The sequence below is a fragment of the Hypanus sabinus genome, chromosome 22 (assembly GCF_030144855.1).
Source record: "Hypanus sabinus isolate sHypSab1 chromosome 22, sHypSab1.hap1, whole genome shotgun sequence".
NCBI classification, from domain to species: Eukaryota; Metazoa; Chordata; class Chondrichthyes; order Myliobatiformes; family Dasyatidae; genus Hypanus; species Hypanus sabinus.
The window spans coordinates 52,115,703-52,138,651 of NC_082727.1; the positions used below are offsets into that span (position 1 = coordinate 52,115,703).

Sequence of the window (22,949 nt, forward strand, 5' to 3'; positions counted from 1 at the left end):
GTATTTATTCTTACTATCTCTATGTTTACTCTGGGAGTTCCATGCCAGTGAAGAATTTCATTGCATCCTGATGCATACAAATTAATCTAATACTGAATAATCTGACACCAATGAAACAATAAGAGTACAGGAGAAAATCTGCAGATGCTGGAAATCCAGAGCGACAAACATGCAAAATGCTGGGGGAACTCAGTAGGTCAAGCAACATTTGTGGAAACGAGTAAACAGTCAATGTTTCAGGCTGAGATCCATCATCAGGGTCACCGTGCTGGTTGCTCCAATGTACTGGTATAGCTGGATAGGTGACAGGTTCCAGAGCATCCAACTTCATCATTAAATCAGAGGTGGCAGGAACTTTTCTCTTACTCTAGTCTTCTTCTTGAGGTGGTGTGGTATGACATGAATTGGCTGAAGGCTGGCAACTTTGGTGGCCAACATCACTGTGGCTTATTTACGTTATTATAACTTTTGCACATGATTATACAGTAATCATGTGGGTGGCAGGGACAGAGATACCTCTCTACCGAAGGAGATGTAAGGAATTCCTTCCCTCCGCCAGCCTGTAGGTCACACTTGGGCAAAGTGTAACCCCTGCTTAGCTGCACCCTCCCCCCCCCCACCCCGTTCAGGGTCACGTGAAGGTGGTGGATGGTCATATGAGCAGCTGGCGCATATCTCAAATCCTGATTATGTGACCACTGACGCCAGGCAGATAATCGCTGACGAGTATTGATAATGGGGTCGCCCATCTTGTAAAGAAGGCAATGACAAACCACTTCTGCAGAAAAGCTTGCCAACAACAATCATGGTCATGAGACCACGATCACCGATGTCATACCACACGAGACATAGTGATGATGATGTACAGTATATGCTTTATCTTTCTGAAGTGCAGGTTAAAGGTTTACATTGTAATAATAAAATGCTGGTGAATAAAAATAAGTGAATTTACATTCTAATAGAATTGCCCAGGTACTGTTGTCCAAAACTCCTTCCATTTTTCAATATACTACACTTAAAGCTAAATTAGAAATGGAAATTGTATTTTCTAACATGAGTAGCTGTTGCTAAAACAGTTATGAGACAGAATTTGCAGAAAAATAATGGCTAGAAAAATAACACTGGATACTATAAATTGATTTTATCAACTGATTTCAACAAACAATCATCTAGCTGTGATTAACTTTTTCTATTTAAAATAGAAATTTGGAATGTATGTTATATTGAAACACAAAACCACAGCTTGATCATATTTTAACTGATTGCACTGTTATTATGGGCAAATTTTATGTAAATAGCCCATATCAAAGAATTATATTTAATCAAGAAACATTGAAATGATTTACTAACAAGTACAATGATTATTCAGTGATGTAATCTAAGAATGGTTGCTAATGACTTTCTACTAAGGACAACAGAAACTCAGTCAAACAAGAGAGTAGAATGAAGAATCCATTGGCATTTTATAACACACTGGTTCTTCAGCTCCAGTATGATATAGCACCAGTAAAAACTATGTGTAAATGAAAGTTTGCTCTGAGTTATAATTGAAGAGAAAAATTTTCTAAAAAAGTTAATTTGGATCAGCTGCAGGCAACCATAAGAACTATTTAACTTTGCACAAAACCTTCAACAAACAGTAGTGGCACATGTCTGATGAATACCGGGAGAAGATGGCGCCAACAAACAACAGGACCAAGGGCAACGTCCTCCACATGGTTCACAAACCAACTTTTACTTTTTTAACATCTCCTTTCTCTTTCAAATGTGATTCAGCTGCTGTTAGCGCCTGTAATCTTCACTTTGGTGGTGTGTTTTTGAGCCGATTGAGTGTCCTGGCACTTTTCTGTCTCCAAGAGAGTTTCGTGAGGCTTCGAGTAAACTGGGTGACCTCGAGGCCAACAAACCTGGAGATGGGACACAAGCACATGATTGACTCTATTTCTCACTGATTAAACTACCTAGGAAGATTGAAATCATCGAGGGGGGTGGGTGCTCAGTGGCGTCTAGCAGCCCCTCACTTGCTGCTGTCAGAGGAAGGAGTTTGAGTGTAATGGTCTCTCTCACTCTCCTTCTTACTTGCTGCTCCTGAAGGACGGACCCTGGTTCAAATGGTCTCTCTCTCTCTCCATTAATGCTGTCAGAGGGTGGTGCCAGAGCTCTAGATCCTGGGCAAGGTTTAATCGACGCAGTGTGTGGATTGGACTCCCTGGTTCACTTTAGAATGAGTTTCTGACCACTCCTTTTTCTCTTGCTATTTTGGGCAATTTCTTTTTTATCAGGGCTGCCTGCAGATAACAAACGCTTAACTAATCTGTGCTTTTTGCCTGTTTTTTTTTTGTTGCTGTTCGTGCAATTTTTCTTTGTGTATTTGTGGGGGGGGGGGGGGGAGCGGGTGATGTTGTTTTTCCTTGAACGGGTTCCATGGTTTTCTTTGTTTCATGGCCGTCTGTGTGAAAGGCAAGTCTCAGGGTTGTATAGAGTACTGTGCAAAAGTCTCAGGCACCTTGGCTATATAGACAGGACTGTAGTCAGTCACAGCTTATGTCTCAGAGGAAGAGAGGGAGAACAAATGACCTCGGGCGGTGTGGTGTCCAGGAGGAGGTTGCTTCAGCAGTTATGTGGTTAGTGAGGCAGCCCGGGCCGGCCTCTCTTTTACCAAAAATGATTGCAAAGTTGCGGTATTCTTGTGGGAGTTTGGTGAGGTTGAGGGCTTCCTCTGTGTCCATGGATTTATGGGGCGAAGTCAACTGAGGTTGCAGGCTGATGGTCCAGCAGCTGAAGACCAGGTGAGGTGAGAGCTCTGAGTGGAGAACAGGGGTTACTCAAATTGAGGGGAGCTGATCAGGAGGAATAGGATGGACTCGTGATGCTCTCCGATTGTCACAATGTGTGCTGGCCAAGTCGGAACCTGTGTGGAGGAAATACAGACTCCAATGTAGAGATGGTGACCAGAATTTACTTACAATGGTTCCAACTGAACATCGGTGGCTTGATGAAGTGACACCGCGAGACGTAACATTCACAAAACTAGGACCCCACAATTATTGCTAATTGGGCATGCACTTAAATAATACAAGTAACACCAAATCCCCAAGCTGATCAAAATAAGCTTGACATATTTAGACAGAAAGCACCAGGAGACCGCATTACACAGAGTGAGTTGCCTGAGGAAAAACACAAGGAACTCTAAACAATTAACAACTGTCATTAAGCAACAATTAACCAATTCAGGTGCTCTAGAAACCTCAGAGCTCAATGCTCCACTCCTTCCCACATAAGCCCAAAGAGTTCATTACACTGATGCTCATGCACACAGGCCGTGTTCATGGGCTGACCATCCTGGACCTCAAGGGACGTCTGTTAATGGCCGTGATGCATAAGGGGTGAGAGATAGGCTCAGTAGGGCATCCAAGCTGCACACACACACACACACACACACACACACACACACACAGTCCAGTCCAGAAAGCTGCCTGCTATGCCAAAATGCACCAGAGCCTCTTGTGTGAGTAGACCCGTCGGGGTATGGAGGAGGACAGAGAGAGTGAGTCGGCTGCTGGAATAAGGAGCCGGGGAGAGCTCACCGATTGGAACGCCCCTCGTTTCTAGCTGGAGGCACTGTTTTCCCAGACACAGTGGACATTTGATACATTGGTGGTTGGGTTCCCCGCAGTAGGCACACAGGTTGTTTCTCAACTGGCACTCACGCTTATGGGGGGGGGGGGAAGGATGGTTGGTTAAGGGATTGCTCCCTAAAAACATGGGTTCTGAAAGCTTTGATGTGGAAGAGCTTGAGTGATGAGGCTTTCAAGGTTGGTGGGCATCTCCTGGGTAGACAACTCATTTCCTGAGCACTCCGAAAGGCCGGTGATGGTAATGGGGCAGCATTCTAGCTGCACTCCATTGTGAGGGTGCAAAATCCCATGGTGTAATCCAGCCACGAGCTGGGGTCTTGGCGCAGTTGAAGTACCTGACCTGCTGCCCACCTTTCACTCCCTCGATGCTCGAAACCCGGAGCAGCTCAGCAGTGAATTCCTCATGTTCATTTGCAAATGATGGTTTTATTGTCCTGTCAGCCGAGGCCCAAGTCAGACCCAGCCAAGAGAAAGAGATGACAAAGGCAGTCTTGGCTCAGCCCATAGAATACAGAGGTGGCTGGAGTTCGAAGTGTAAGACAGGAAGATGGAGCATTGGGCTGGGAACCCATCAAAGTGTTCGAGCTCAGAGGGAGGAGGTGGAATGGAAGAGAGCGGTCAGCAAGTGGTCAATGATTTCCTGCTGCTTCTGGATTCTGTGCCCACGTTGACGGACAACTTCCTTCAGGCGTGCAGCCTCTGCTGAGTCAATCAATGATCCACTCATCCTGTCAGGAAACGTGTGGAGGCTGAACCCAAAGGCGGAGCAGCGGTGGGCGAGCTTTAATAATCAGCTGCAAAGTAATAAGCCACGAGAGGCCGTGAAACAAGATACTAAACACAACATGGCAACAAGGCACCTGATGGCAAGGAGCAACGGGCTGAAGCTGGCTGGTTCGATGAGTGAACAAGGATTGTAGATGAGAGCGGCATTTATGCATCAAGTTGCTCTCACATAATTGGCTGATCAGCTACTTGCATTAAGTATTTGGAGGTTAACTTGCAGGTTGAGTCAGTGGTGAGGAGTGCAAATGCCATGTTAGCATTCATTTCAAGAGGTCTAGAATACAAGAGTCAGAATGTGACGCTGAGGCTTTATAAGGCACTGGTCAGGCCTCACCTTAAGGATTGTGACAGTTTTGGACTCCTCATCTTAGGAAAGATGTGCTGGCATTGGAGAGGGTCCAGAGGAGGTTCACAAGGATGATTCCAGGAATGAAAAGGTTATCATACGAGGAACATTTGATGGCTTGGAGTCTGTACTCATAGGAATTTAGAAGGATGAAGGGGGATCTCATTGAAACCTTTTGAATATTGAAAGGTCTAGACAGAGTAGATGTGGAAAGGATATTTCCCATGGTGGGAGAATCTAGGACATGAGGGCACAGCCTCGGGAAAGAGGGGCGCCCTTTCAAAATAGAGAATTGGAGAAATTTCTTTAGCCAAATTTGTGGAATTTGTTGCCACATACAGCTGTGGAGGGCAGGTTGTTGGGTGTATTTAAGGCAGAGATTGATTGGTTCTTGACTGGACATGGCATCAAAGGTTACAGGGAGAGGGCTGGAAACTGGGGTTGATGAGGAAAAAAAAAGGATCAGCCTTGATGGGCCAGATGGCCTAATGCTGCTCCTATGTCTTGTGGTCTTAACAAGTGGATGTACAGGTGCACTTAATGAAGAGGACACTGAATGCATACTAGTTAAAATGGAGAAGAATAAATTCAACTGAATGCCTTGTTGAAATAGTATAGGCTTGCACTTGAAGACGAGATGGGTAACTACCACTGAACAAAATCTTTCACCCAGTTTTGCTCTCCACAGATGCTGCTTGACCTGCTGAATATTTCCTCATTTTCTGTTTTTATTCCAAGGTCCATAAGAGCTTCTGAAGTCTGTGGGAATATATCTCAGTAAGACTAATTATAAAAAGGGGGAAGAGGAATTTTATTAAAATTGCTGTTTTGAGAAATATTGACTGAAATAAATGTGATCTCAACAGTCGTTCTGAAGGATCTGCAGATACTTTTTTTGATTATACTCTCTGCAATGACAACTGTGTCCTTGTCATAGAGTCAGAGAGTCTTATCGTTCAAAAACAGACCTTTCAGCCCACTATGCCCGAGCGGCCATTTTTACCAGTCTACACTGTTTATTAGGTCTGTGCCCTTTATGCCTTACTTTACTGAACGTTTCTCACACGGCCCGAAACGTCGACATCGCTTCTCCCTACAGATGCTGTCTAGCCTGCAGTGTGTGTTGTTTTGTGTGTGTTGTTGTTTGAATTTCCAGCATCTGCAGATTTCCTCGTGTTTGCTCTTACACGTAGTGATTGCATTGGTTTTCATCACCTCCTCTGCCTCAGTATAAAACAAATTATCCCCCCCCCCAACTCCCTTTAAATCTCTTTCCTCTCACTTTGAACATCGGCCTATCATTGGAGAAAAATATGGCGATTTACTCTACTGTATCCCTCATAATCTTAAATATTCTTATCAAGTAGAATATTCCTCATTCTACCGCTCTCCAGAGAAAACAAACCCAGCTAATCCACTCTCCCGTCACAACTCCTCCGGGTTTAACCTCTGCCACTCCGTTTGTGGCGGGAGCTTGCTGTGTGCACAATTGGCGACAGCGTTTCCCGCCTGGAAGCACTGACAACACTTCAGAAGCTGGACAGCAGTTTGGGCAGTCCTTTTTCACAGAGTTCTCCGTTCTCCTTTTCCATTACCTCTTCTTTTTCCTGTCCAGCTTTTCCTTGCATCTTTCCGTCCCGACATCTCCCCCATTCCTCCACGTCTGATGATGAACCAGCAACAGCCTACAGTCCTCATTGCAACTCACTCTGATTTCCTTCCTTCCAACGCTGCCTGCCCACTTTTGAATCCGATGAATAGGTTTCCTCATTTACCTTAAGCGATACGTGTCCGTTCCCGTTATTGACATCTGCTCCCGTCTCCAGCCAAGTCTCGACGTCCGACGCCTTTTAAAAGTAGTTACTTCCAATGTGGTCCAGCAGAGGTCTCCACACTCAGCGAACGTGAAGCGGAATCTCGGTCTGCCTGGAATTTAATTAAAACCCCCAGCGTGAAACACAGAACTAACACGTGCGCTACGCGTTTGCTGCACACCGCCCTCATTGTACATTTGACATCTTAAGACTACAGTATTTATTGCACTTGCCATCTGTGATTGTTGCTGAAAAATGGCCAGGGCCAGACTGCACCTATGCACGGGCATTCTCCGGTGCAAAGGATATGGTAATTGCCCATGTAGAGGCAGTTGTTTCATTTAGCTGCTGATATTATCCGGCAGCTTAATCCCCTGTTTATTACAGAGTCGGGAGGCTTGGATCACGGCGCCACCTATCGCACGATAATCGCGACAGTATCTGGGAGGGGGTAGTTTCCATCGCTAAACGACTTTGTTTTTAAAAGATATAAAGCTGACACTGCACGTCGCTTAAAAATAAAAGCGTTAGGTGTTGCGTGCATCGCGCAACAGGGAACAACTTTATTTCCCCGCCCGTAGAAAAAGCGAACGCACGCACAGCATCAGTCTGTCCAGGAAGTGACAAACCCACTTCCCTTTCATTTCAGCCGATTGGCAGTAATGAGTGGACAGCTCCACAACAGGGAGAGGGGTTGTGGAAGGGGACGGGGCAGACGAGGCTCAGCCGGAGCTGGAGAGGAGTCGGCGGAGCCCGGAGCCTGCCGAGTGCGCGCCGCCTTTCTCCGGGTAGGTGATGTTATCAGAGCGGGCGAGGCGGGTACCGGGAAGGGGCTGGGGCAAGAGCCCGCGGCTTCCCTCCCCCCCCCCCGTGGAGAGGCTGTGCACGGATATTGTTACAATGTGTAAAGTCAGTCTGTGACAGCAGGAGACGGAGTGGGAGCCGCGCTCCACAACAGCTGAAAGCCTTACACCAAGAGCTCAGCATGTCCTCAGCTCGGCAACTGTGAGATCAGCCCAACGCAGTTGACATCCTCCTCCGAAGATATAGCGCTGGAGAGAAAAATATGTGTATCTATTATATATATAGATAATATATATATTACCACCCATCAATTAACCGATCCAGCTCTTCGCATCCTCTCAATCCCGAAAGGATGGCTGATCCTGTGGGTATTTATTTTCCTGTGATTATATCATAATTGCAAGTCCACCCGTGTCAAAAGTAATATTTTTAAAAAATTCATCTGAGACCGAGTAAAGAATGCAAGGCTTATTTGCATTTCGTAATGGCTTTTGTTCGATAGTTTTACTTTGATTTTTTCTTAAAGGGAATATTTTTTGGGTAAGTCTTTATTGTTCGGATGTATTGATGTGTTTTTTTTTAGTGCGAGCCTCAGTTTTTCTTGGACCGTGTGGTTTGAAGGGCGGTCGGTTCTTTCCAGTCCGTTTCGTGCAGATTGACAGCCCGCTCCCGGGCTGCACATGGCGAGCGCTCGGTGCCCCGCTCTGCCTTCAGGAAAGTCGCGTACCCAGCAATACTCCAGCTAATCCCCAGGCGGTTTCTTCCCAATGTGTGTACGTTTTTCATTCCAGCCGCGAGTGTAGCGCACTCACTTAGAAGTTTTGTATATTTTCTTTTATTTGCGGGAAAAAGAATCTCGTGGTGGTTAAATCTGTGGGAGCAAAAGTAATGTGTGTTAGATCGTCGTAGCATCTGATTACAGAACTGGTCCCTACCTCCCCTGTCTGGGTGCACAGATCATCATTACTAAAGATGACATTTGGAGTAATCGTGAATGTGCTCTTTTCTGTCGCTTATCTTTAGTATGGTTGGTACTTGCAGTTTTGATAGAACAATAAATCAGGTACTATTTCTTTTTAATAGCAGTAAGACCATAAAAAGCAGACTCCGCTGTTTGTACTGATGCTCTCTAATGCTTCTGGGATCATTTAAGCGTTGATACCATAGATAAAATATAGATTATGCTCCGTGTAACCGTGTTGAGAAATGAAATAAGGTGTGACTCGCTGCCAAGATCAGATACTGTAGGATATTGCTAGTGCCACCGTGCCGAACTGTTTCTAGTTGGGACGATGGAATGTGTAAGGTATTTTGAGGTTGATGTCACGTTGTGCAGGAGGTACCTTAATGCAGACAGCTGGCGTTGTAACGTTGTAACACTTGGTGGTGTTTCGAATAAACACTTGATTCATTGGTTTCCTTTGTTGACACTCGCCACTGACCGCGCGTATCTAAAGATTTTATTTTGCCCACTGCGATGTTTTTAAGGTCTAATGTTTTCCACAGAATTGCCTTGGCCCATGGACCACACATAGTTTTCCACTTTGTAAGATGATGCAAGTGTCTGCATGTTTCAGATGCATTTTAAGTTAACTGGCACATTTAATTGAACATGCTGTAGAAAAACTACAACTTTACGAAGGTAGGCTAGAGGATACGAGCATTAGATTGTCATCATCCAAGATGTCCTTCCACTCACGTGTGAGCACTTAACTGTCCAACAGTATTACCTATCCTCTACCGCCTCGCACTTCTTCCCCTCACCGTGCCTTCTTATTCCGACCTCTTCCCCCCCCCCCCCACCCTCGTCCTGATGAAGTGTCTCAGCCCATACTGTTGACGATTTACTCTTTTCCATAGATACTGCCCGGCCTGCTGAGTTCCTCCAGCATTAAGTGTGTGTTTTCCCAGCAGTGCTCCTCATTACCTCCATGTGACATCTTTCACATCTTCATAATACTGTAGTTCATTTTCAAAGTATGGTCACAATATCCTAGTTTCCTCCCACAGTCCAAAGGCCCACCAGCTGGTAGGTTACCTAGTCACTGTAGATTGCCCCATGATTAGGCCATGGTGAAATCAGGGGACTGCTGATTGGCGCAGTTCGGAAGGCAGAAAGGGCCTATTTATTGTATCCCAATAAATTAAAAACAATTTTGAGGATAAAAATTAATGTTGCTGTGCTTGAAAGAGGAATGCTTGCCGCGACTAACTTCTTGCTTTAGGTGAGGGGAAATGGTATTAAGTTACATCCATTACACCCTCAGCACCACCTGGAAATGTTACCAGATTATTTGCCCAATTTTCTTCTAGTTGGTACTCAAAGCCCCTGATGTTAGACAAAAAAATTGCTTCCAACTGAGTGATTTGAAACATTGTCTTATGGTGGCAACAATCTTAATATTAGCAACCTTGGAAGCAGCAAAACCTTTCCTCAAGTGATTGATGAGAGTGAAAGGACTCTCATGTGTGCAATGTGTTTATAAATTTGGCATACCTCACTTATTCAGGCAATGTGAAATATTTGTCAAAGATGCTTGTTGTGATAATGCTGTTGGTTCTCATATGGGAAAGCATACAGATATCAATGATCCCCTGTTTTGAAAATGGATAAATAATTATTAGTTTATTGGGACAACCCTGTACTTTAAGAGAAATCTTCTAAGGGGAGATGGTATCTTAGTTTCCCTATATTGAGGGATCAAATCAGTGCTAGATCAGGCTTAATTTGACTTTTCTTTTGGAGCGGTGAATAGCTTTAACTTGGGAGAAGCACCGATTAGTTTTTACCTTTTGATATAGTAAGGCCAATCTATCTGGACATTAATCGAATGAAGTGGACAGAGGGTGGTGAGTCTATGGAATTTGTTGCCACAGGCGGCTGTGGAGGCTGGGCCTTTAGGTGTAGTTAAAGTGAAGGTTTATAGATTCCTGAGCAGACAGGGTGTGAAAGTTATGGGGGGAAGGCAGGAGAATGGTGTTGAGAGGGAAATGCATCAGCCATGATGAAATGGTAGAGCAGACTTGATGGGCCAAATGACCTAATTGTGCTCTTTAAGTCTTTATAGTTTTACAGTTATCCATTAATGATTTCTCCAGTAACATTATATGTGAAATGCACAGCAGAACAACTTTTATGTTTTTAAATTCACTCATATAAGTGTAGTCCCAATGCTGTGGAACAACATTGGAGAAATTAGTATTAAGAAGGAAAAACTTACACCACTATAATATCTTTCAAATCACTCAGGAAATATAGTTTCTATTCTTTAAAAGTATTTTCAAACTAGTAATATTAAAATATTATTGATGGCAATCACATTATGGAACACAGAAATAAGCACTCCGCCTGAAGGTATTGTGACTGTTGTGCACACTTTTAGTTCTTGATAGGCATTAACAATGTTTTTGCTGTACCTTTGCCAATGACAGCCCGAAGTAAACAGATACTCAGTAGTTTGATCAAAGTTGGTATGTGCCACCCACAGAGCTGACCTTGCTGTAGATGGCTGTGCTCTATAAAGGGCAAGGTTAGCATCTATTTTATAAGGGCTCTAAAGTATTTGGTATGCACTATTTAGGCCAGTTCTTCATCTGGCTTGGTGATTACTAGTGAGTTATGGGTGCACATTTTACTCCCAGCAAAATAAAGTGAAACAAATAAAAAATTCTAAGTATTAATTTTAAAGTACTTGCAGTAACTTTAAACATTGCAATTGTGTTAACTTGCAAATGTTGAAACAGAAAATTCTGGAACAACTCTGCAGGGCAAACAGTTTAATGGTTTTTTGACCTGAAACATTAATTCTCTTTCTATCTTCTCAAGTGCTGCCTGAACTGTTGAGTGTTTCTGACATTATCCAGTTTTTAAAATTTTCATTTGCATTACAAATAAGTGAAATACAGATGTTCAGAACTGTACAGGTAAAAGCCTTAGGCACATGTATATAGCTAGATTGCCTAGGAATTTTGCATAGTACTGTAGTAATTTTATGTATTACATTGTACTGCTGCTGCTGCTGCAAAAACCAAATTTCATAACATATGTGAGTGATGATAAACCTAATTTTGATGTAGGTCTCTATTGTGGACTGAGAATGGGAAGTGGATAGGAAGAGGGGAATCATGTTTGGGAAAAGGGGAAGGGAGAGAGGAGGGAGCAGGGAGACATTTGTAATGATCAATAAACCAATTGTTTGGAAACCTTGCCTGGTATCTCAGGGCTGGGTGTGTCTACCCACACTACCCCGCACCAGACCAGGCCCTACTTCCCTGCCACTTGTCCCACACTCCACCATCCTCACCATTCCCAATATCCTTTGCTGCTGCCAGATTTACAATCTTGCTCTCTGCTCCATGGTAGCAAATACAGTACTGTGCAAAGGTCTTACGCTCCCTAACTCTATATGCCTAAGAATTTTACGTGGTACTTTTGATCTGATCCTGGAGAAGATGCTTTATAAAATAATTTTTTCCTCAGCCCATTAGCTATAACTATATAGCCAATATACCCCTGGTGCTGGTGAAATTGAAATGAATTGGTGATGTCATTTTGTCATTTGGAATTGTTGATTGGACGTGAGCTGAATTGCAATTTCCATAAGAACAAAAGTAATCTGCATACTTCAGAAAAGATTGTTAACAGAAAAAGGGCAAATAAAAAGAAAAAGATAAAGATCATTTCACAGAATTTGGAGCAATAGAATCAGATTTCAAAGTTGAGCTTCAGCAGAAAAACCCAAAAATAAAAACCAAAGCAACTATTGCCAATCAGCAAGGATATCATTGTTCAAAAGTTCATTGTCTCATGTAAGTTAGTGGCAATGTTTCATTTTTTTATGAAGATTATATTTAAGAGTGTTTATTTCCTTAGGATGGAGAATGACAGGAAGAGCAGTTTTAATTCTATTGGCATTACATGTAAAAGAAATATAAAAATGTTGCAGATTCAAATTATTTGTCCATGCATGCTGTTTAATCATCATGAGATTCCAAATGCAACTACTTCAAAGATGATTTGTATGAAGGCTACATGTATTACTGATTGTAGTGTTACTTAAAAAAGGTAGAATTGAAACATAATAGTTATTGTGGTCACAGTGTTATTTTGGAATTTCTTACCAGGCAGTGACATACAGTAAGTTGATGGCAACAATAGTAAGCATTAAATTTGGATTAGTTTCAGGTTATTAATAGAAGTTTAAAACATTTGTGGGAACACTAATAAGACTGGATAACTTAATTTTTGATGGATTTGCTTTTAACACATACCTAATGTCTTCCCACACAACTGCTAAATCCCACATATTGATGTGCAAAAGTGGTGCATGATAACAAGATTTCTATCATGGCACGTTGTCAGAATTGTTAGCAACTCTTATTCTCTTGATTTTTTAAAAAAAACTTAGTAATCTCTCATTTGTTTTTCTGATTTTTGTTTCTGGTATTTTAAGAGATTATAGGTCGGTGCAGTAGCATAATGGTTTGCACAACCCTTTACAGTACAGGTGGCTCGGGTTCAATTCCCACCACCACCTGTAAGGAGTCTGTATATACTCCCCGTGACTCTGTGGTTTCCCTCCAAAGGCCCATTTATTATCCACATACAGCTCTGAAACTCGTCTTCTCCAGATGGCCACAAAATAAAGAAAGAACATAAAAGTCATTCAGAGAGAAACATAATTCCCCCCCCCCACACACACACACACAAAGGACAGGAACATCAACCCCCAAGAACAAAAAACTAAGAGAACACCAACCCCCAAACACCGTTCCCTTGCATAACAACATGGATAAGGAAGAGGTGATGGAAACACAGAATATAAAACCATAACTCTGAGAAAGTCCACGGTCCTTAAACAGAATAGCCCAATCCATAAATGCAGAATTACAATACCGTCCTGCGATATCACCAACATTCATTGGAAGAGAGGGTCACCACACGAGGCAGAGTCCAAAGCCCCCCAGAGTTCAAAGACATACCAGTTGGTGGGTTAAGTGGACATTGTAAATTGTTCTGTGATGAGGCTATGATTAAACCGGGGGATTGCTGGGTGGCGTGGTTCGAAAGTCTGTAAGAGCCACTCTTAGACAGAATTGCACTCCCATAGTCCACCCCCACCTTTTGTTTTCACCCTGATCATCAAAAATCAATCTCTGGCCATCTCCCACAATAGATGCACAAGTATGAAACACATTTTGTAATTAAATAAGAACTATGAAGTTCCAAAAGGTGGTTATTAATCCACCATCTTATTCAATGTCATAAATCTGGAGGAGCAATAATCAATCAGTAATACCAACTAACTTAATGGCATTGATGCGCTTTCTCAGTTTGTTTCTAGTCTGCCAGTAAAATGAAAATCTGTGCTACTTTTTGTCTGGTCAATGCGTGATGTTCAGAAAGAGGGATTATTGATTGGATATGCAATTAGTACTGAGAAATGTTCTATAGTTGATTTACCACAAAGTCAACACGGAACACATTTTACAAATCTGTGTGGTATGGATCTTGTATACAGAAAGCTTTTTAAGTTCTGTCACAGATTACTAATGGAAAATGTTTATTTTTTTCCCAAGCTTCAGAATTCTTTCCGTAGTGGGGTTTATGTGAAGTATAATCTCCGTTTCCCATGCAGTCAGGTGGAACAGGGGTGAGAGTTGTGTTTATTCTCTGAGAGTCCATGGTTGATTGAAGCGGTAATTTGAGATTTGCTATTTGGTAGGATCTGTGTTTTTTACGCTGTAATAACATGACTTGCTGGTCATCAATTCACAACGGTCTGCCAGTGAGAAATTTATTTCAGAGCAAAGTGGCCCTGAGATTAAAGCAATTAGCAAGGAGCTGATGCAGAGAGCACAATGGAGAGTTTTATATTGCCACTTTTTAGTTTGCCAGCTACCAAAAGATAAGAGCTGAAGAAAAGCAATAGTAAACAGCCTTTAGTCTCATATAATGCTGTTTTCCTTGTGAAAAATATTTAAACTGAATTGCTTTGTGATAAGTTCACTGGGAAAAAATATAAAGGCCACATTTTATTGGGGTTGACAATGTCACGTTGCAAAGATTTTTAATGTGCTAGTCTTCTAAAGGATCAGTAACATCCATTGTGAACTGTCTCAGAAGACTCGCTGTCTGTTCCCTTTCAGAGCTCATTGTGATGAATAGCATGATATCACAGAGCGCACTACAGAATTACTTTCAATAATTTTGATTTCAATAAAATGTAATATTCCTAAAACGATAGTTGTAAGATTTCATGGCAATACTAAAATCCAACCAGTAGCCAGCATAGTTGTGCTGAGTTTTCTACAAGGTCCTGGGACTGAGTCGGTCTGATGTATAATGTCATTCCTTTGAAGAAAGAACGTTTAAGGAATTATCAAGGTCAAGAGCAGAAGGAGTGGGTTGCTCAAACAATAGACAATAGACAATAGGTGCAGAAGTAGACCATTCGGCCCCTCGAGTCTGCACTGCCATTCTGAGATCATGGCTGATCATTCACTATCAGTACCCAGTCCCTGCCTTGTCCCCATATCCCTTGATTACCCTATCCATCAGATATCTATCTAGCTCCTTCTTGAAAGCATCCAGAGAATTGGCCTCCACCGTCTTCCGAGGCAGTGCATTCCACACCTCCACAACTCTCTGGGAGAAGAAGCTCTTCCTCAACTCTGTTTTAAATAACTGACCTCTTATTCTCAATCCAAACCTCTGAATCACTGAAGTATTGAACATGTTTTTCTTTCAAAGTGTGTTATTTATCAGTTATTGAGTACTCAAAGCGTAATGGATTAATAAAAATTGTACTTTTTCTTGAAAAGCTACTGTAAGGGGGGCATTTATTGCTCATCCTTAATCAGCTCTGTGTAGATGCTAGGATGTTGCCATTTTGAAACTCAGCAGCCTTTATTACAGGACATTAAGTATCTCCTGTAGACACAGTCTCCAGATGAAGGACTTCAGCTCGAAACATCACCTGTGTATTCCCCTCCTTAGATGCTGCCTGATGTGCTGAGTTCCTCCAGCATTTTTTTTTTTGCAGATTTCCCAAGGATCCTTTGTATTTAGATTTATGGTCCATGGATCAAGTTGGGTGCTTGGGATATCTCCATTCCACTCATTGGCAATTGCCATCCCAGCAACTCTACGTGATCTTCTGCTGTCCACTTTTTCGGAATCCCCATGAAGTCTCATCGCCTTGAAAGGGATAGAGGAAGCACATGGGGACCAGGAGAAGCACTAGAACATAGAACAATGCAACAGGAACAAGCCCTTTGGCCCACAATGTTGTGCCAAGCTAATTGAGGTAATGACACCTAATTACACTAAACCTTTTGGCCTGCACATGACCCATATCCCTCCAATCTCTGCAAATTTGTGTACCTATTGAAGAACCTCTTAAATACCTCCTATCATATCTTCCTCTACCTACATCCCTGGCCATGCATTCCAAGCACCCACAACGAACTGTAGAAGGAAAAGCTTGCCCGACACACCTCCTTTGAGTTTCACCCGTTCATTTAAATGCGTGCCCTCTAGTATTAGACATTTTGACCCAGGGAAAATGATACTAGCTCTCTATTCATCTCATGATCTTATAAACTTAATTCAGCTCTCCTCTCAACCTCTCCTATTCCATGAGGTACATCCTAGGACGCGCTGGGACACATCACCAATGATGTGTAGCAGAGTAAACAGCCCTTATTTGGTCAACCTCTCCTTTTAAGAGATACCCTCTAATCCAGGCAACATACTAGTAAACTTCCTCTGCATCCTCTTAAAAACCTTGACATCCTTCCAGGCCACTCGCATCAGTGGACTGAGTGCAATACTCCAGATGTGGACTAACCCAAGTTTCATAAAGCTGCAGCATAACTTTCTAACTCTTGAAATTAATGCCCGACCTAGTAAAGGTAAGCACGCCGTATGTCATCTTAACCAATAAAATACCAATAAGGTTCAACATCGCCACTCCTGCTGATGGATTTATCCACAGGCCCCATTAGTCTGTATCCCAGAGCAATTATGGAAATGGCCCAGAATCAAGTAACTTCCAACATTGTTTGAACTCTGGAATAGTTTCAATAGGGTAGAGGTTAGCTTATGTAACCACACTAATGAGAAAAGGAGATAAAGAAAAAAAATGAAGTTATAAACTTATTATCCTGATGTTGGTGAGAGGGAAGAGCAAAAAATTGGACAAAGCAAATGTAGATTCCTAAATCTTGACAAATCTTTTGGAATGCTTGAGGCAGAATGGATGAGGGAGAAACCGTGGGTGTAGTTTTTCAGTAACAAGGTTTTTTTTAGTAAAGTTGTTCTTGAAAGGCTAGTGTGGAAAGTAAAAGTTGAGTTGGATATTTGTGGGTGAGGTACTGACATGACAGATAACTGATGGACAAACAGAAGGATTGAGTGAGACTTTTTTGAGTGGCAGGCAGTGATTATGGGGGGACCAAGGAGATCAGAGCTGGGACCAAGCTATTGATGTATTAATGGTTTGGCTGAGCAAATCAAATATAGTATCTCCTGATTCACCAACAGCACAAAGCTGGGTGAGAACGTGAACTCTGAGGAGGCTGCAAAGAGGCTCCAGTGTGATAATGAAGGGTTGAGTAAATGGGCCAAGACAAGAAGTGCAGTACAGTCTTGATAAGTGTGAGATTATCCGTATAGGCAAGGGGTTCCCAACCTCCTTTATGCCCTGGAACCCTACCATTAGCCGGAGGGTGTGTGGACCCGAGCTTGGGAACCCCTGATACTGGTGGCAACAAGAGGAAGGATCTTCTGATGGAGGAAAGACATTGGGGAGGTTAATTTCCAAGCGTCACACCATTGAAGATAAGGAATAAGCCGTTTGAGATTGAGATGTGGAGATATTTCTTCTCTGGTGAACCTTTAGAATTGTCTCCACAGAAAGATGTTGCAGCCAAATCATTACATGTGCTCAAGAAGGAGTTAGATGTTATTCTGAAGCTAAAGAGATCAAGGATAAAACCGGGAATGCAATACTGATCAGACATGATTGTACTGAATGCTGGATCAAGCCCAGAGGTACAAATGACTATTTGTCTCACTGTCAATGTTTAATGGGCAAGGGGCTCTCACTGTGTAATATTGGCATGGTATTTGTGAGAATTGATCTGTCTTGTAAGAAAGGTATAGTACTCATGTCTATCATGTAACACTGTGAACAATACTGTTGGCCAAAGATATGGTTTTTGGTAACTCTGGAGTATGGTATGGTTGGGCATCGATCTGTCATATAACACTAGGGTACAGCCCTGATGGGCAGAGCTTCTTCACTGTGAACACAAGAGATGCTTTGGAAATCCAGAGTAACATGCACAAGGTGCTTGAAGAACTCAGCATGGGTCATGATGAAGGGTCCCGGCCCAAAATGTCGACTCTTTATTCCTCTCTGTAGATGCTGCCAGATCTGCTGAGTTCCTCCAGTATTTTATGTGTGTTACTCCCTGTATAACCTGAGTACAGATCTGTCACTGTGTGACTTCAAGGTATAGTGGGTCTTTCACAAGGTAACAACTGAGATACGTTGCTGACCACGTGTTGTTACCGTGTAACTCTGGCATACAGTACGGGTGGCCACAGCTTAGTTCCTGGATAACACTAGGTACAGTATGAATGGGCACTGGTCTGCCATTGGGTGACATTGAGGTACATTGCTGATGCACACTGATCTCTCACTGTTTGTCGCTGATGATCTTGGGCCAATTCAGGGTTCAGTATTGGTAGGCTCAAGTCTGTTACCATAAAGCAAACAATTACAGTGGATACAGGTCTCTCACTGAGTGACAGTAGGCTAGAGTGAAGGTCACAGGTTGCAGGTCTGGTGAGGTCCTGGTGAGGACTGAACTGTCACTGTTATACAGGGGTATGTTACCAGCAGCACATCTGTGTTACTGTAATACCAAGCATATACTGATGAGCACAGGTTTCTTGTTAGAACTAATCCAAATTTTGGTGATGATGTCTGCGCAGTAGTATAGACATAATGGGCTGTAATATTCTTTGAACTGCCTTCCATGCCTGGACATTCTTTCCAGGCCTTCCTATCAATGGAGACACAAGTGTGTTCATAAGATATATGAATAGAATTAGGCCACTTGGCCCATTAAGTCTGCTCCTCTGCCATTCCATCATGGCTGATTTATGACCCTCTCAATCCCATGCCCCTGCCTTCCCCCATGACCTTTGATGCCCTGACTAATAAAGAAGCTATCAACCACTGCTTTAAATATACCCAATGACCTGGCCTCCACATCCATGTGTGACAATGAATTCCACAGATTCATTACTCTTTGGCTAAAGAAATTCCTCCTCTATTTTACACGGACATTCCTGTAATCTGAGGCTGTCTGCTCTGATTCAGGACTCTCCCACTATAGGAAACATCCTCCCCACATTCACTCTATCCAGACTTTACAATATTCAATAGGTTTCAATGAGATTTCCCCTGATTCTTCTAAACTCCAGCGAGTATGGGCCCAGAGCCATCAAGCACTCCTCATTAACCCTTTGATTCCCAGAATAATTCTTGTGAACTCCCTCTGGACCCTCTCCAATATCAGGACATCCTTTCCTAGATAAGGGGCCCAAAACTGCTCGCAATACTCCAAGTGCAGTCTGATCAATGTCTTATACATCCTCAGTATCACTTCCTTGCCTTTATATTCTGGTCCTCTCAAAATAAATGTCAATATTGCATTTGCCTTCCTTACACACCGACGCAGTCTGCAAGTTCACCTTCAGGGACTCCTGCAAGAGTACTCCTAATTCCCTTTGCACCTCGAATTTTTGAATTTTCTCCCCATTTGGAAAATAGTCATTACCTTTATTCATTTTTCCAAAGTGCATGACGATACACTTCCTTGCACTGTGTTCTGCCACTTCTTTGTCCATTCTCCCAATCTGTCCAAGTCCTTCTGCTTTCTCAACACTACCTGCCCTACACCTACGAACAAGCTGGATGAACTCAGCAGGTCGGGCAGCATCCATTGAAGTCTGGTTTCAACGGATGCCGCCCGACCTGCTGAGTTCATCCAGCTTGTTTGTACGTGTTGATTTGACCACAGCATCTGCAGTGTACTTTGTGTGTACTGCCCTACACCTATCTTCCATAAACTTGGCCATAAAGCCAGTCATTATATCATCCAAATCATTGACATACAATGTGAAAAGATGTGATTCTGACACTGAACCCTGTGGAACACCACTAGTCTCCCTTTATTCCCACACTTTGCCTCCTGCCAAATCAGCCGATCTTCTATCCATGTTGGTAAATTCCCTGTAATACCTGTCATGGGCCGTTACCTTGTTAAGCAGCCTCATGTGTGGCACCTTGTCCAAGGCCTTCTGAAAGAAGGACAATGAACTTGAACTCGAAAGACAATGGACACTGAGGGAGAAAGGATGGATAGAGAGAAAGTATGTACAGTTTTCTGATTTGGGGAGTGGGAATGTTTTCCCTCAGGCGGTGTGTGAAAAGCTGGCTTTTGTTTAAAAAGGAAATACTTAGGTTTTATGTGCTTTTCTGAATAGTTTGGGTACAAAAAACTGCATTCCTCTTGAGCGGCTCTTGGAAGTGGTTTGGATTGTAAAACATGCACAACTGATTTAGACCAAGTGACAGTGAAGAAATAGCAACGTATTTCCAAGTCGGAGTGGTGTACGGTTTGTAGGTGATGGCGTTCCCATGCTCTTGTTGCCTTTATCCATGGGAGAGATCTCTGGTTTGAGAGCTGCTGTTGATGAGGCACTGCGTGCTTCTTGAGCCTGGTAATCGCTGTAGCCATGGTGAATGAAGTGAACGTTTAGGATGGTGGAATTGGTGCCAGAGAAGCTGACTGGGTCATCTGGGGATAATGTCAAGTGTCATCAATACAGTTATAGCTGCACTCATCCAGATGAATGGTGACTATTCTTTGCCATGTCTATCTTGTAAATGGTGGACAGGCAGGAGATGAGCCAATTGTTGCAGTGTGCCCAGCTTCTGACCTGTTGTAAGTACAGCATTTATGTGACTGGCCCAGTTATTTTTTGTGATTGATGACATCCCAGAGAACGCTGATCGTCCTGGACTTGATTTTACGCTAGTCCTGCCCATTGTCATTTGGAAGTGGTTAGGCTCCCTTGTTGGTTATCCCATTTTCCTGCGAGGATACGAGAACAAAAAAAGTTGGAGTAGGCTTCTTAACTTTTTTGAATTTGCCGAGCCATTCCAATTAAATATCTTAAGCACAAGAAACTCTGCAGACTCTGGAAACATAGAGCAACACAAACTGCTGGAGGAACTCAGCAGGTCAGGCAGCATCCGTGGTGGGGAATAAGCAGTCAATGTTTCAGGCTGAGCCCCTTCAGCAGCACTGGAAAGGAAGAGGGAAGAAGGTGGAGGGAGTGGTAGGAGTACACACTGGAAGGTGATAGGTGAAGCCAGATGAGGGGGAAGATAGGTGTATGTTACTCCAATGAAGTAAGTTGCCACACAACATTGAAATATCGAAAGTACCATTGACTTTGGCATAGTAAGAACTGTTTTCCTTTACCCTAAGGAAAAGTGCTGGAACTTTGCACCTTGTGATGGCAGGGACAAGAACAACCTTGGAGTAAGTTGCTTGCCTTGCCTGTTATGTAGAGGGTAGCTGAGTGTAAGTTGTGAAAAAGGTGCCTGGTTGACATGCCAGTTTGGTGCCAGACTTATTGCATTGCTTTCTCTGAGGTGAATGACTGACCAGAGCAGATTAATCGAAGATCATTGCGGCAGCTGATCTTCATGACTGTTCTCTTAGCAAAGAGAAGCTGTTACAAATACAATATGTATAAAGAATTTTTCATGTTAAATGGAGAACTGTATGAATATCCCCACTCACAGGCATGATAACGTACAGGAAGCTGCATCAGGAGCACTGAATACAGACAATCTGTGAATCTGTTGGGGAATCTGTTGAATCTATCTGGCACTTCCAAAGTGGCCTCCTCTATATTGATGAGACCCGACTTAGATTGGGGGACTGCTTTGTCAAGCACCTCAGCTCTTCCTGGTGGCCATCTATTTCAGTTCCTGTTCCCATTCCCATTTCAACATGTCGTCCATGGCCTCCTTGTCTGCTGTGATGAGGCTACTCTTAGGTAGGAGGAGAAACACCTTATTCTGTCGAGGTGGCCTCCAACTTGATGGCATGAACATCGATGTCTCCAGCTTCCAGTAGTATTTTCCCTCTCCCTTCCCTCTTCTTCACCTCCCCACTCAGACCTCTTACCTTTTCTCCTCACCCGCCTATCACCTCCCCCTGGTGCCCCACCTCCTTCCCTTTTTCCCATGATCCACTCTCCTCTCCTATCAGATTCCTTCTTCTCTAGCCCTTTGCCTTGGCACCTCCCAGCTTCATACTCCATACTCCACCCACTTGGCTTCATCTGTCACCTTCTAGCGTCCTCGTTACCCACACCCCCCCCACCTTATTCTGGCACCTTCCCTGCTCCTTCCAGTCCTGACGAAGGGTCTCAGCCCAAAACATTGACCGTTTATACATTTCCTCCAGCATTTTTTTGTGCGTGTTGCTCAAGTACTGTTTAGTTTTTAACTATTTATGAACAAATATTTAAAAAGGAAGTAATCCTGGAATTCACAGTGGAATTGAATGTGATATAAACATTCATATGTAAAATAATGAGCTGGTCATATTGCCGTATCTCTGGAATGAAGGTGTTTTTCTCGCGTTTTGGATGAAGTCTACACCACTACAGTTCTGGCTGAACTCATACTGACCTTCAGTAAACAAGCTATTGCTAAACAAGTATCACTGAATGAACCTCTTGACTAGCCCTGCCATCAATCAGTATGTGGTGTTGGGTGTGGTAATCAGTTGCTTTGGAAGGGCATGTCCTTCTGCCTCTGAAGGGGAAAAGAAACACCCATCGTGGAGCAATCAGGGGCGTTGTCTGGCAGATTACTGCAAGCGTGACTGTGGCAGAAATGGCTTCTCGTGGGACAGTTCCCACAATTTTGGCACGTTTTCTGGTATTAGCGAGAAGATTGACTGGGCGGGCTATGTCTAACAGCTAGATCGTTCCCGTATGGTTTTATCCTGTTTACATAAAAGTGCACACTACAATGTTTTAGGAGCCAGCTTCTTCCCTTCTGTTATCAAAGTTTAAAGTTCAAAGTTCAAACTGTATTTATTATCAAAGTATCTATACTGTATACAACCTTGAGACTCATCTCCTTACAGGCAGTCACAAAACAAAGAAAGCCAATAGAACCTATTTTTTTTTAAAAAGACTGTCGAACACTCAGTGTGCAGAAAAAAAACAAATCGCGCGAACAATAAAAGTAAGCAAATTACATTCAGAACTGAAGTTCATGAAAATGAGTCGATAGCCATGAAGCCAGTCTAACCACTAGGCTACCATGCCACCCCATATCAGAGTGCAGAGTATTGCTTTCAGAGCCACAGTGGCGTTAGATTTGTTTGCCTGATGGTTATTTGGCTTGTGTGGCAATTTGCTGGGTTCGTTTTGACTTCTACCAATACTTG

The 22,949-nt window shown here is 43.0% G+C and overlaps 1 protein-coding gene and 1 long non-coding RNA gene across 7 annotated transcripts in view; one reads left to right on the top strand and one right to left on the bottom strand.

The window, feature by feature from the left end:
* Positions 1–901: 901 nt before the first annotated feature.
* On the bottom strand, positions 902–7,254 carry LOC132379612 (uncharacterized). 2 transcript variants are annotated; one of them, XR_009507487.1, is made up of 3 exons: positions 7,185–7,254; positions 6,546–6,696; positions 902–2,911 (listed from the first exon to the last, which is right to left on the bottom strand). It is a non-coding gene; the product is annotated as an uncharacterized LOC132379612 (long non-coding RNA). The 2 variants fall into 2 exon arrangements; XR_009507486.1 differs by lacking the exon at positions 7,185–7,254 and adding an exon at positions 6,814–6,951 and having other exon boundaries at positions 6,546–6,692.
* fam53b (family with sequence similarity 53 member B) overlaps positions 7,121–22,949 on the top strand; it is a 130,712-nt gene continuing 114,883 nt past the window's right edge. The window contains exon 1 of one of the 5 annotated variants that reach the window (XM_059947737.1): positions 7,121–7,372. In XM_059947737.1, coding sequence (XP_059803720.1) covers positions 7,247–7,372 — 126 coding nt within the window. In that variant the 5' untranslated portion in view covers positions 7,121–7,246. Of the gene's footprint in view, positions 7,373–7,505; positions 7,757–22,949 lie in introns of those variants that run through there. The other 4 variants (XM_059947732.1, XM_059947734.1, XM_059947736.1 and 1 more) reach the window with 4 other exon arrangements.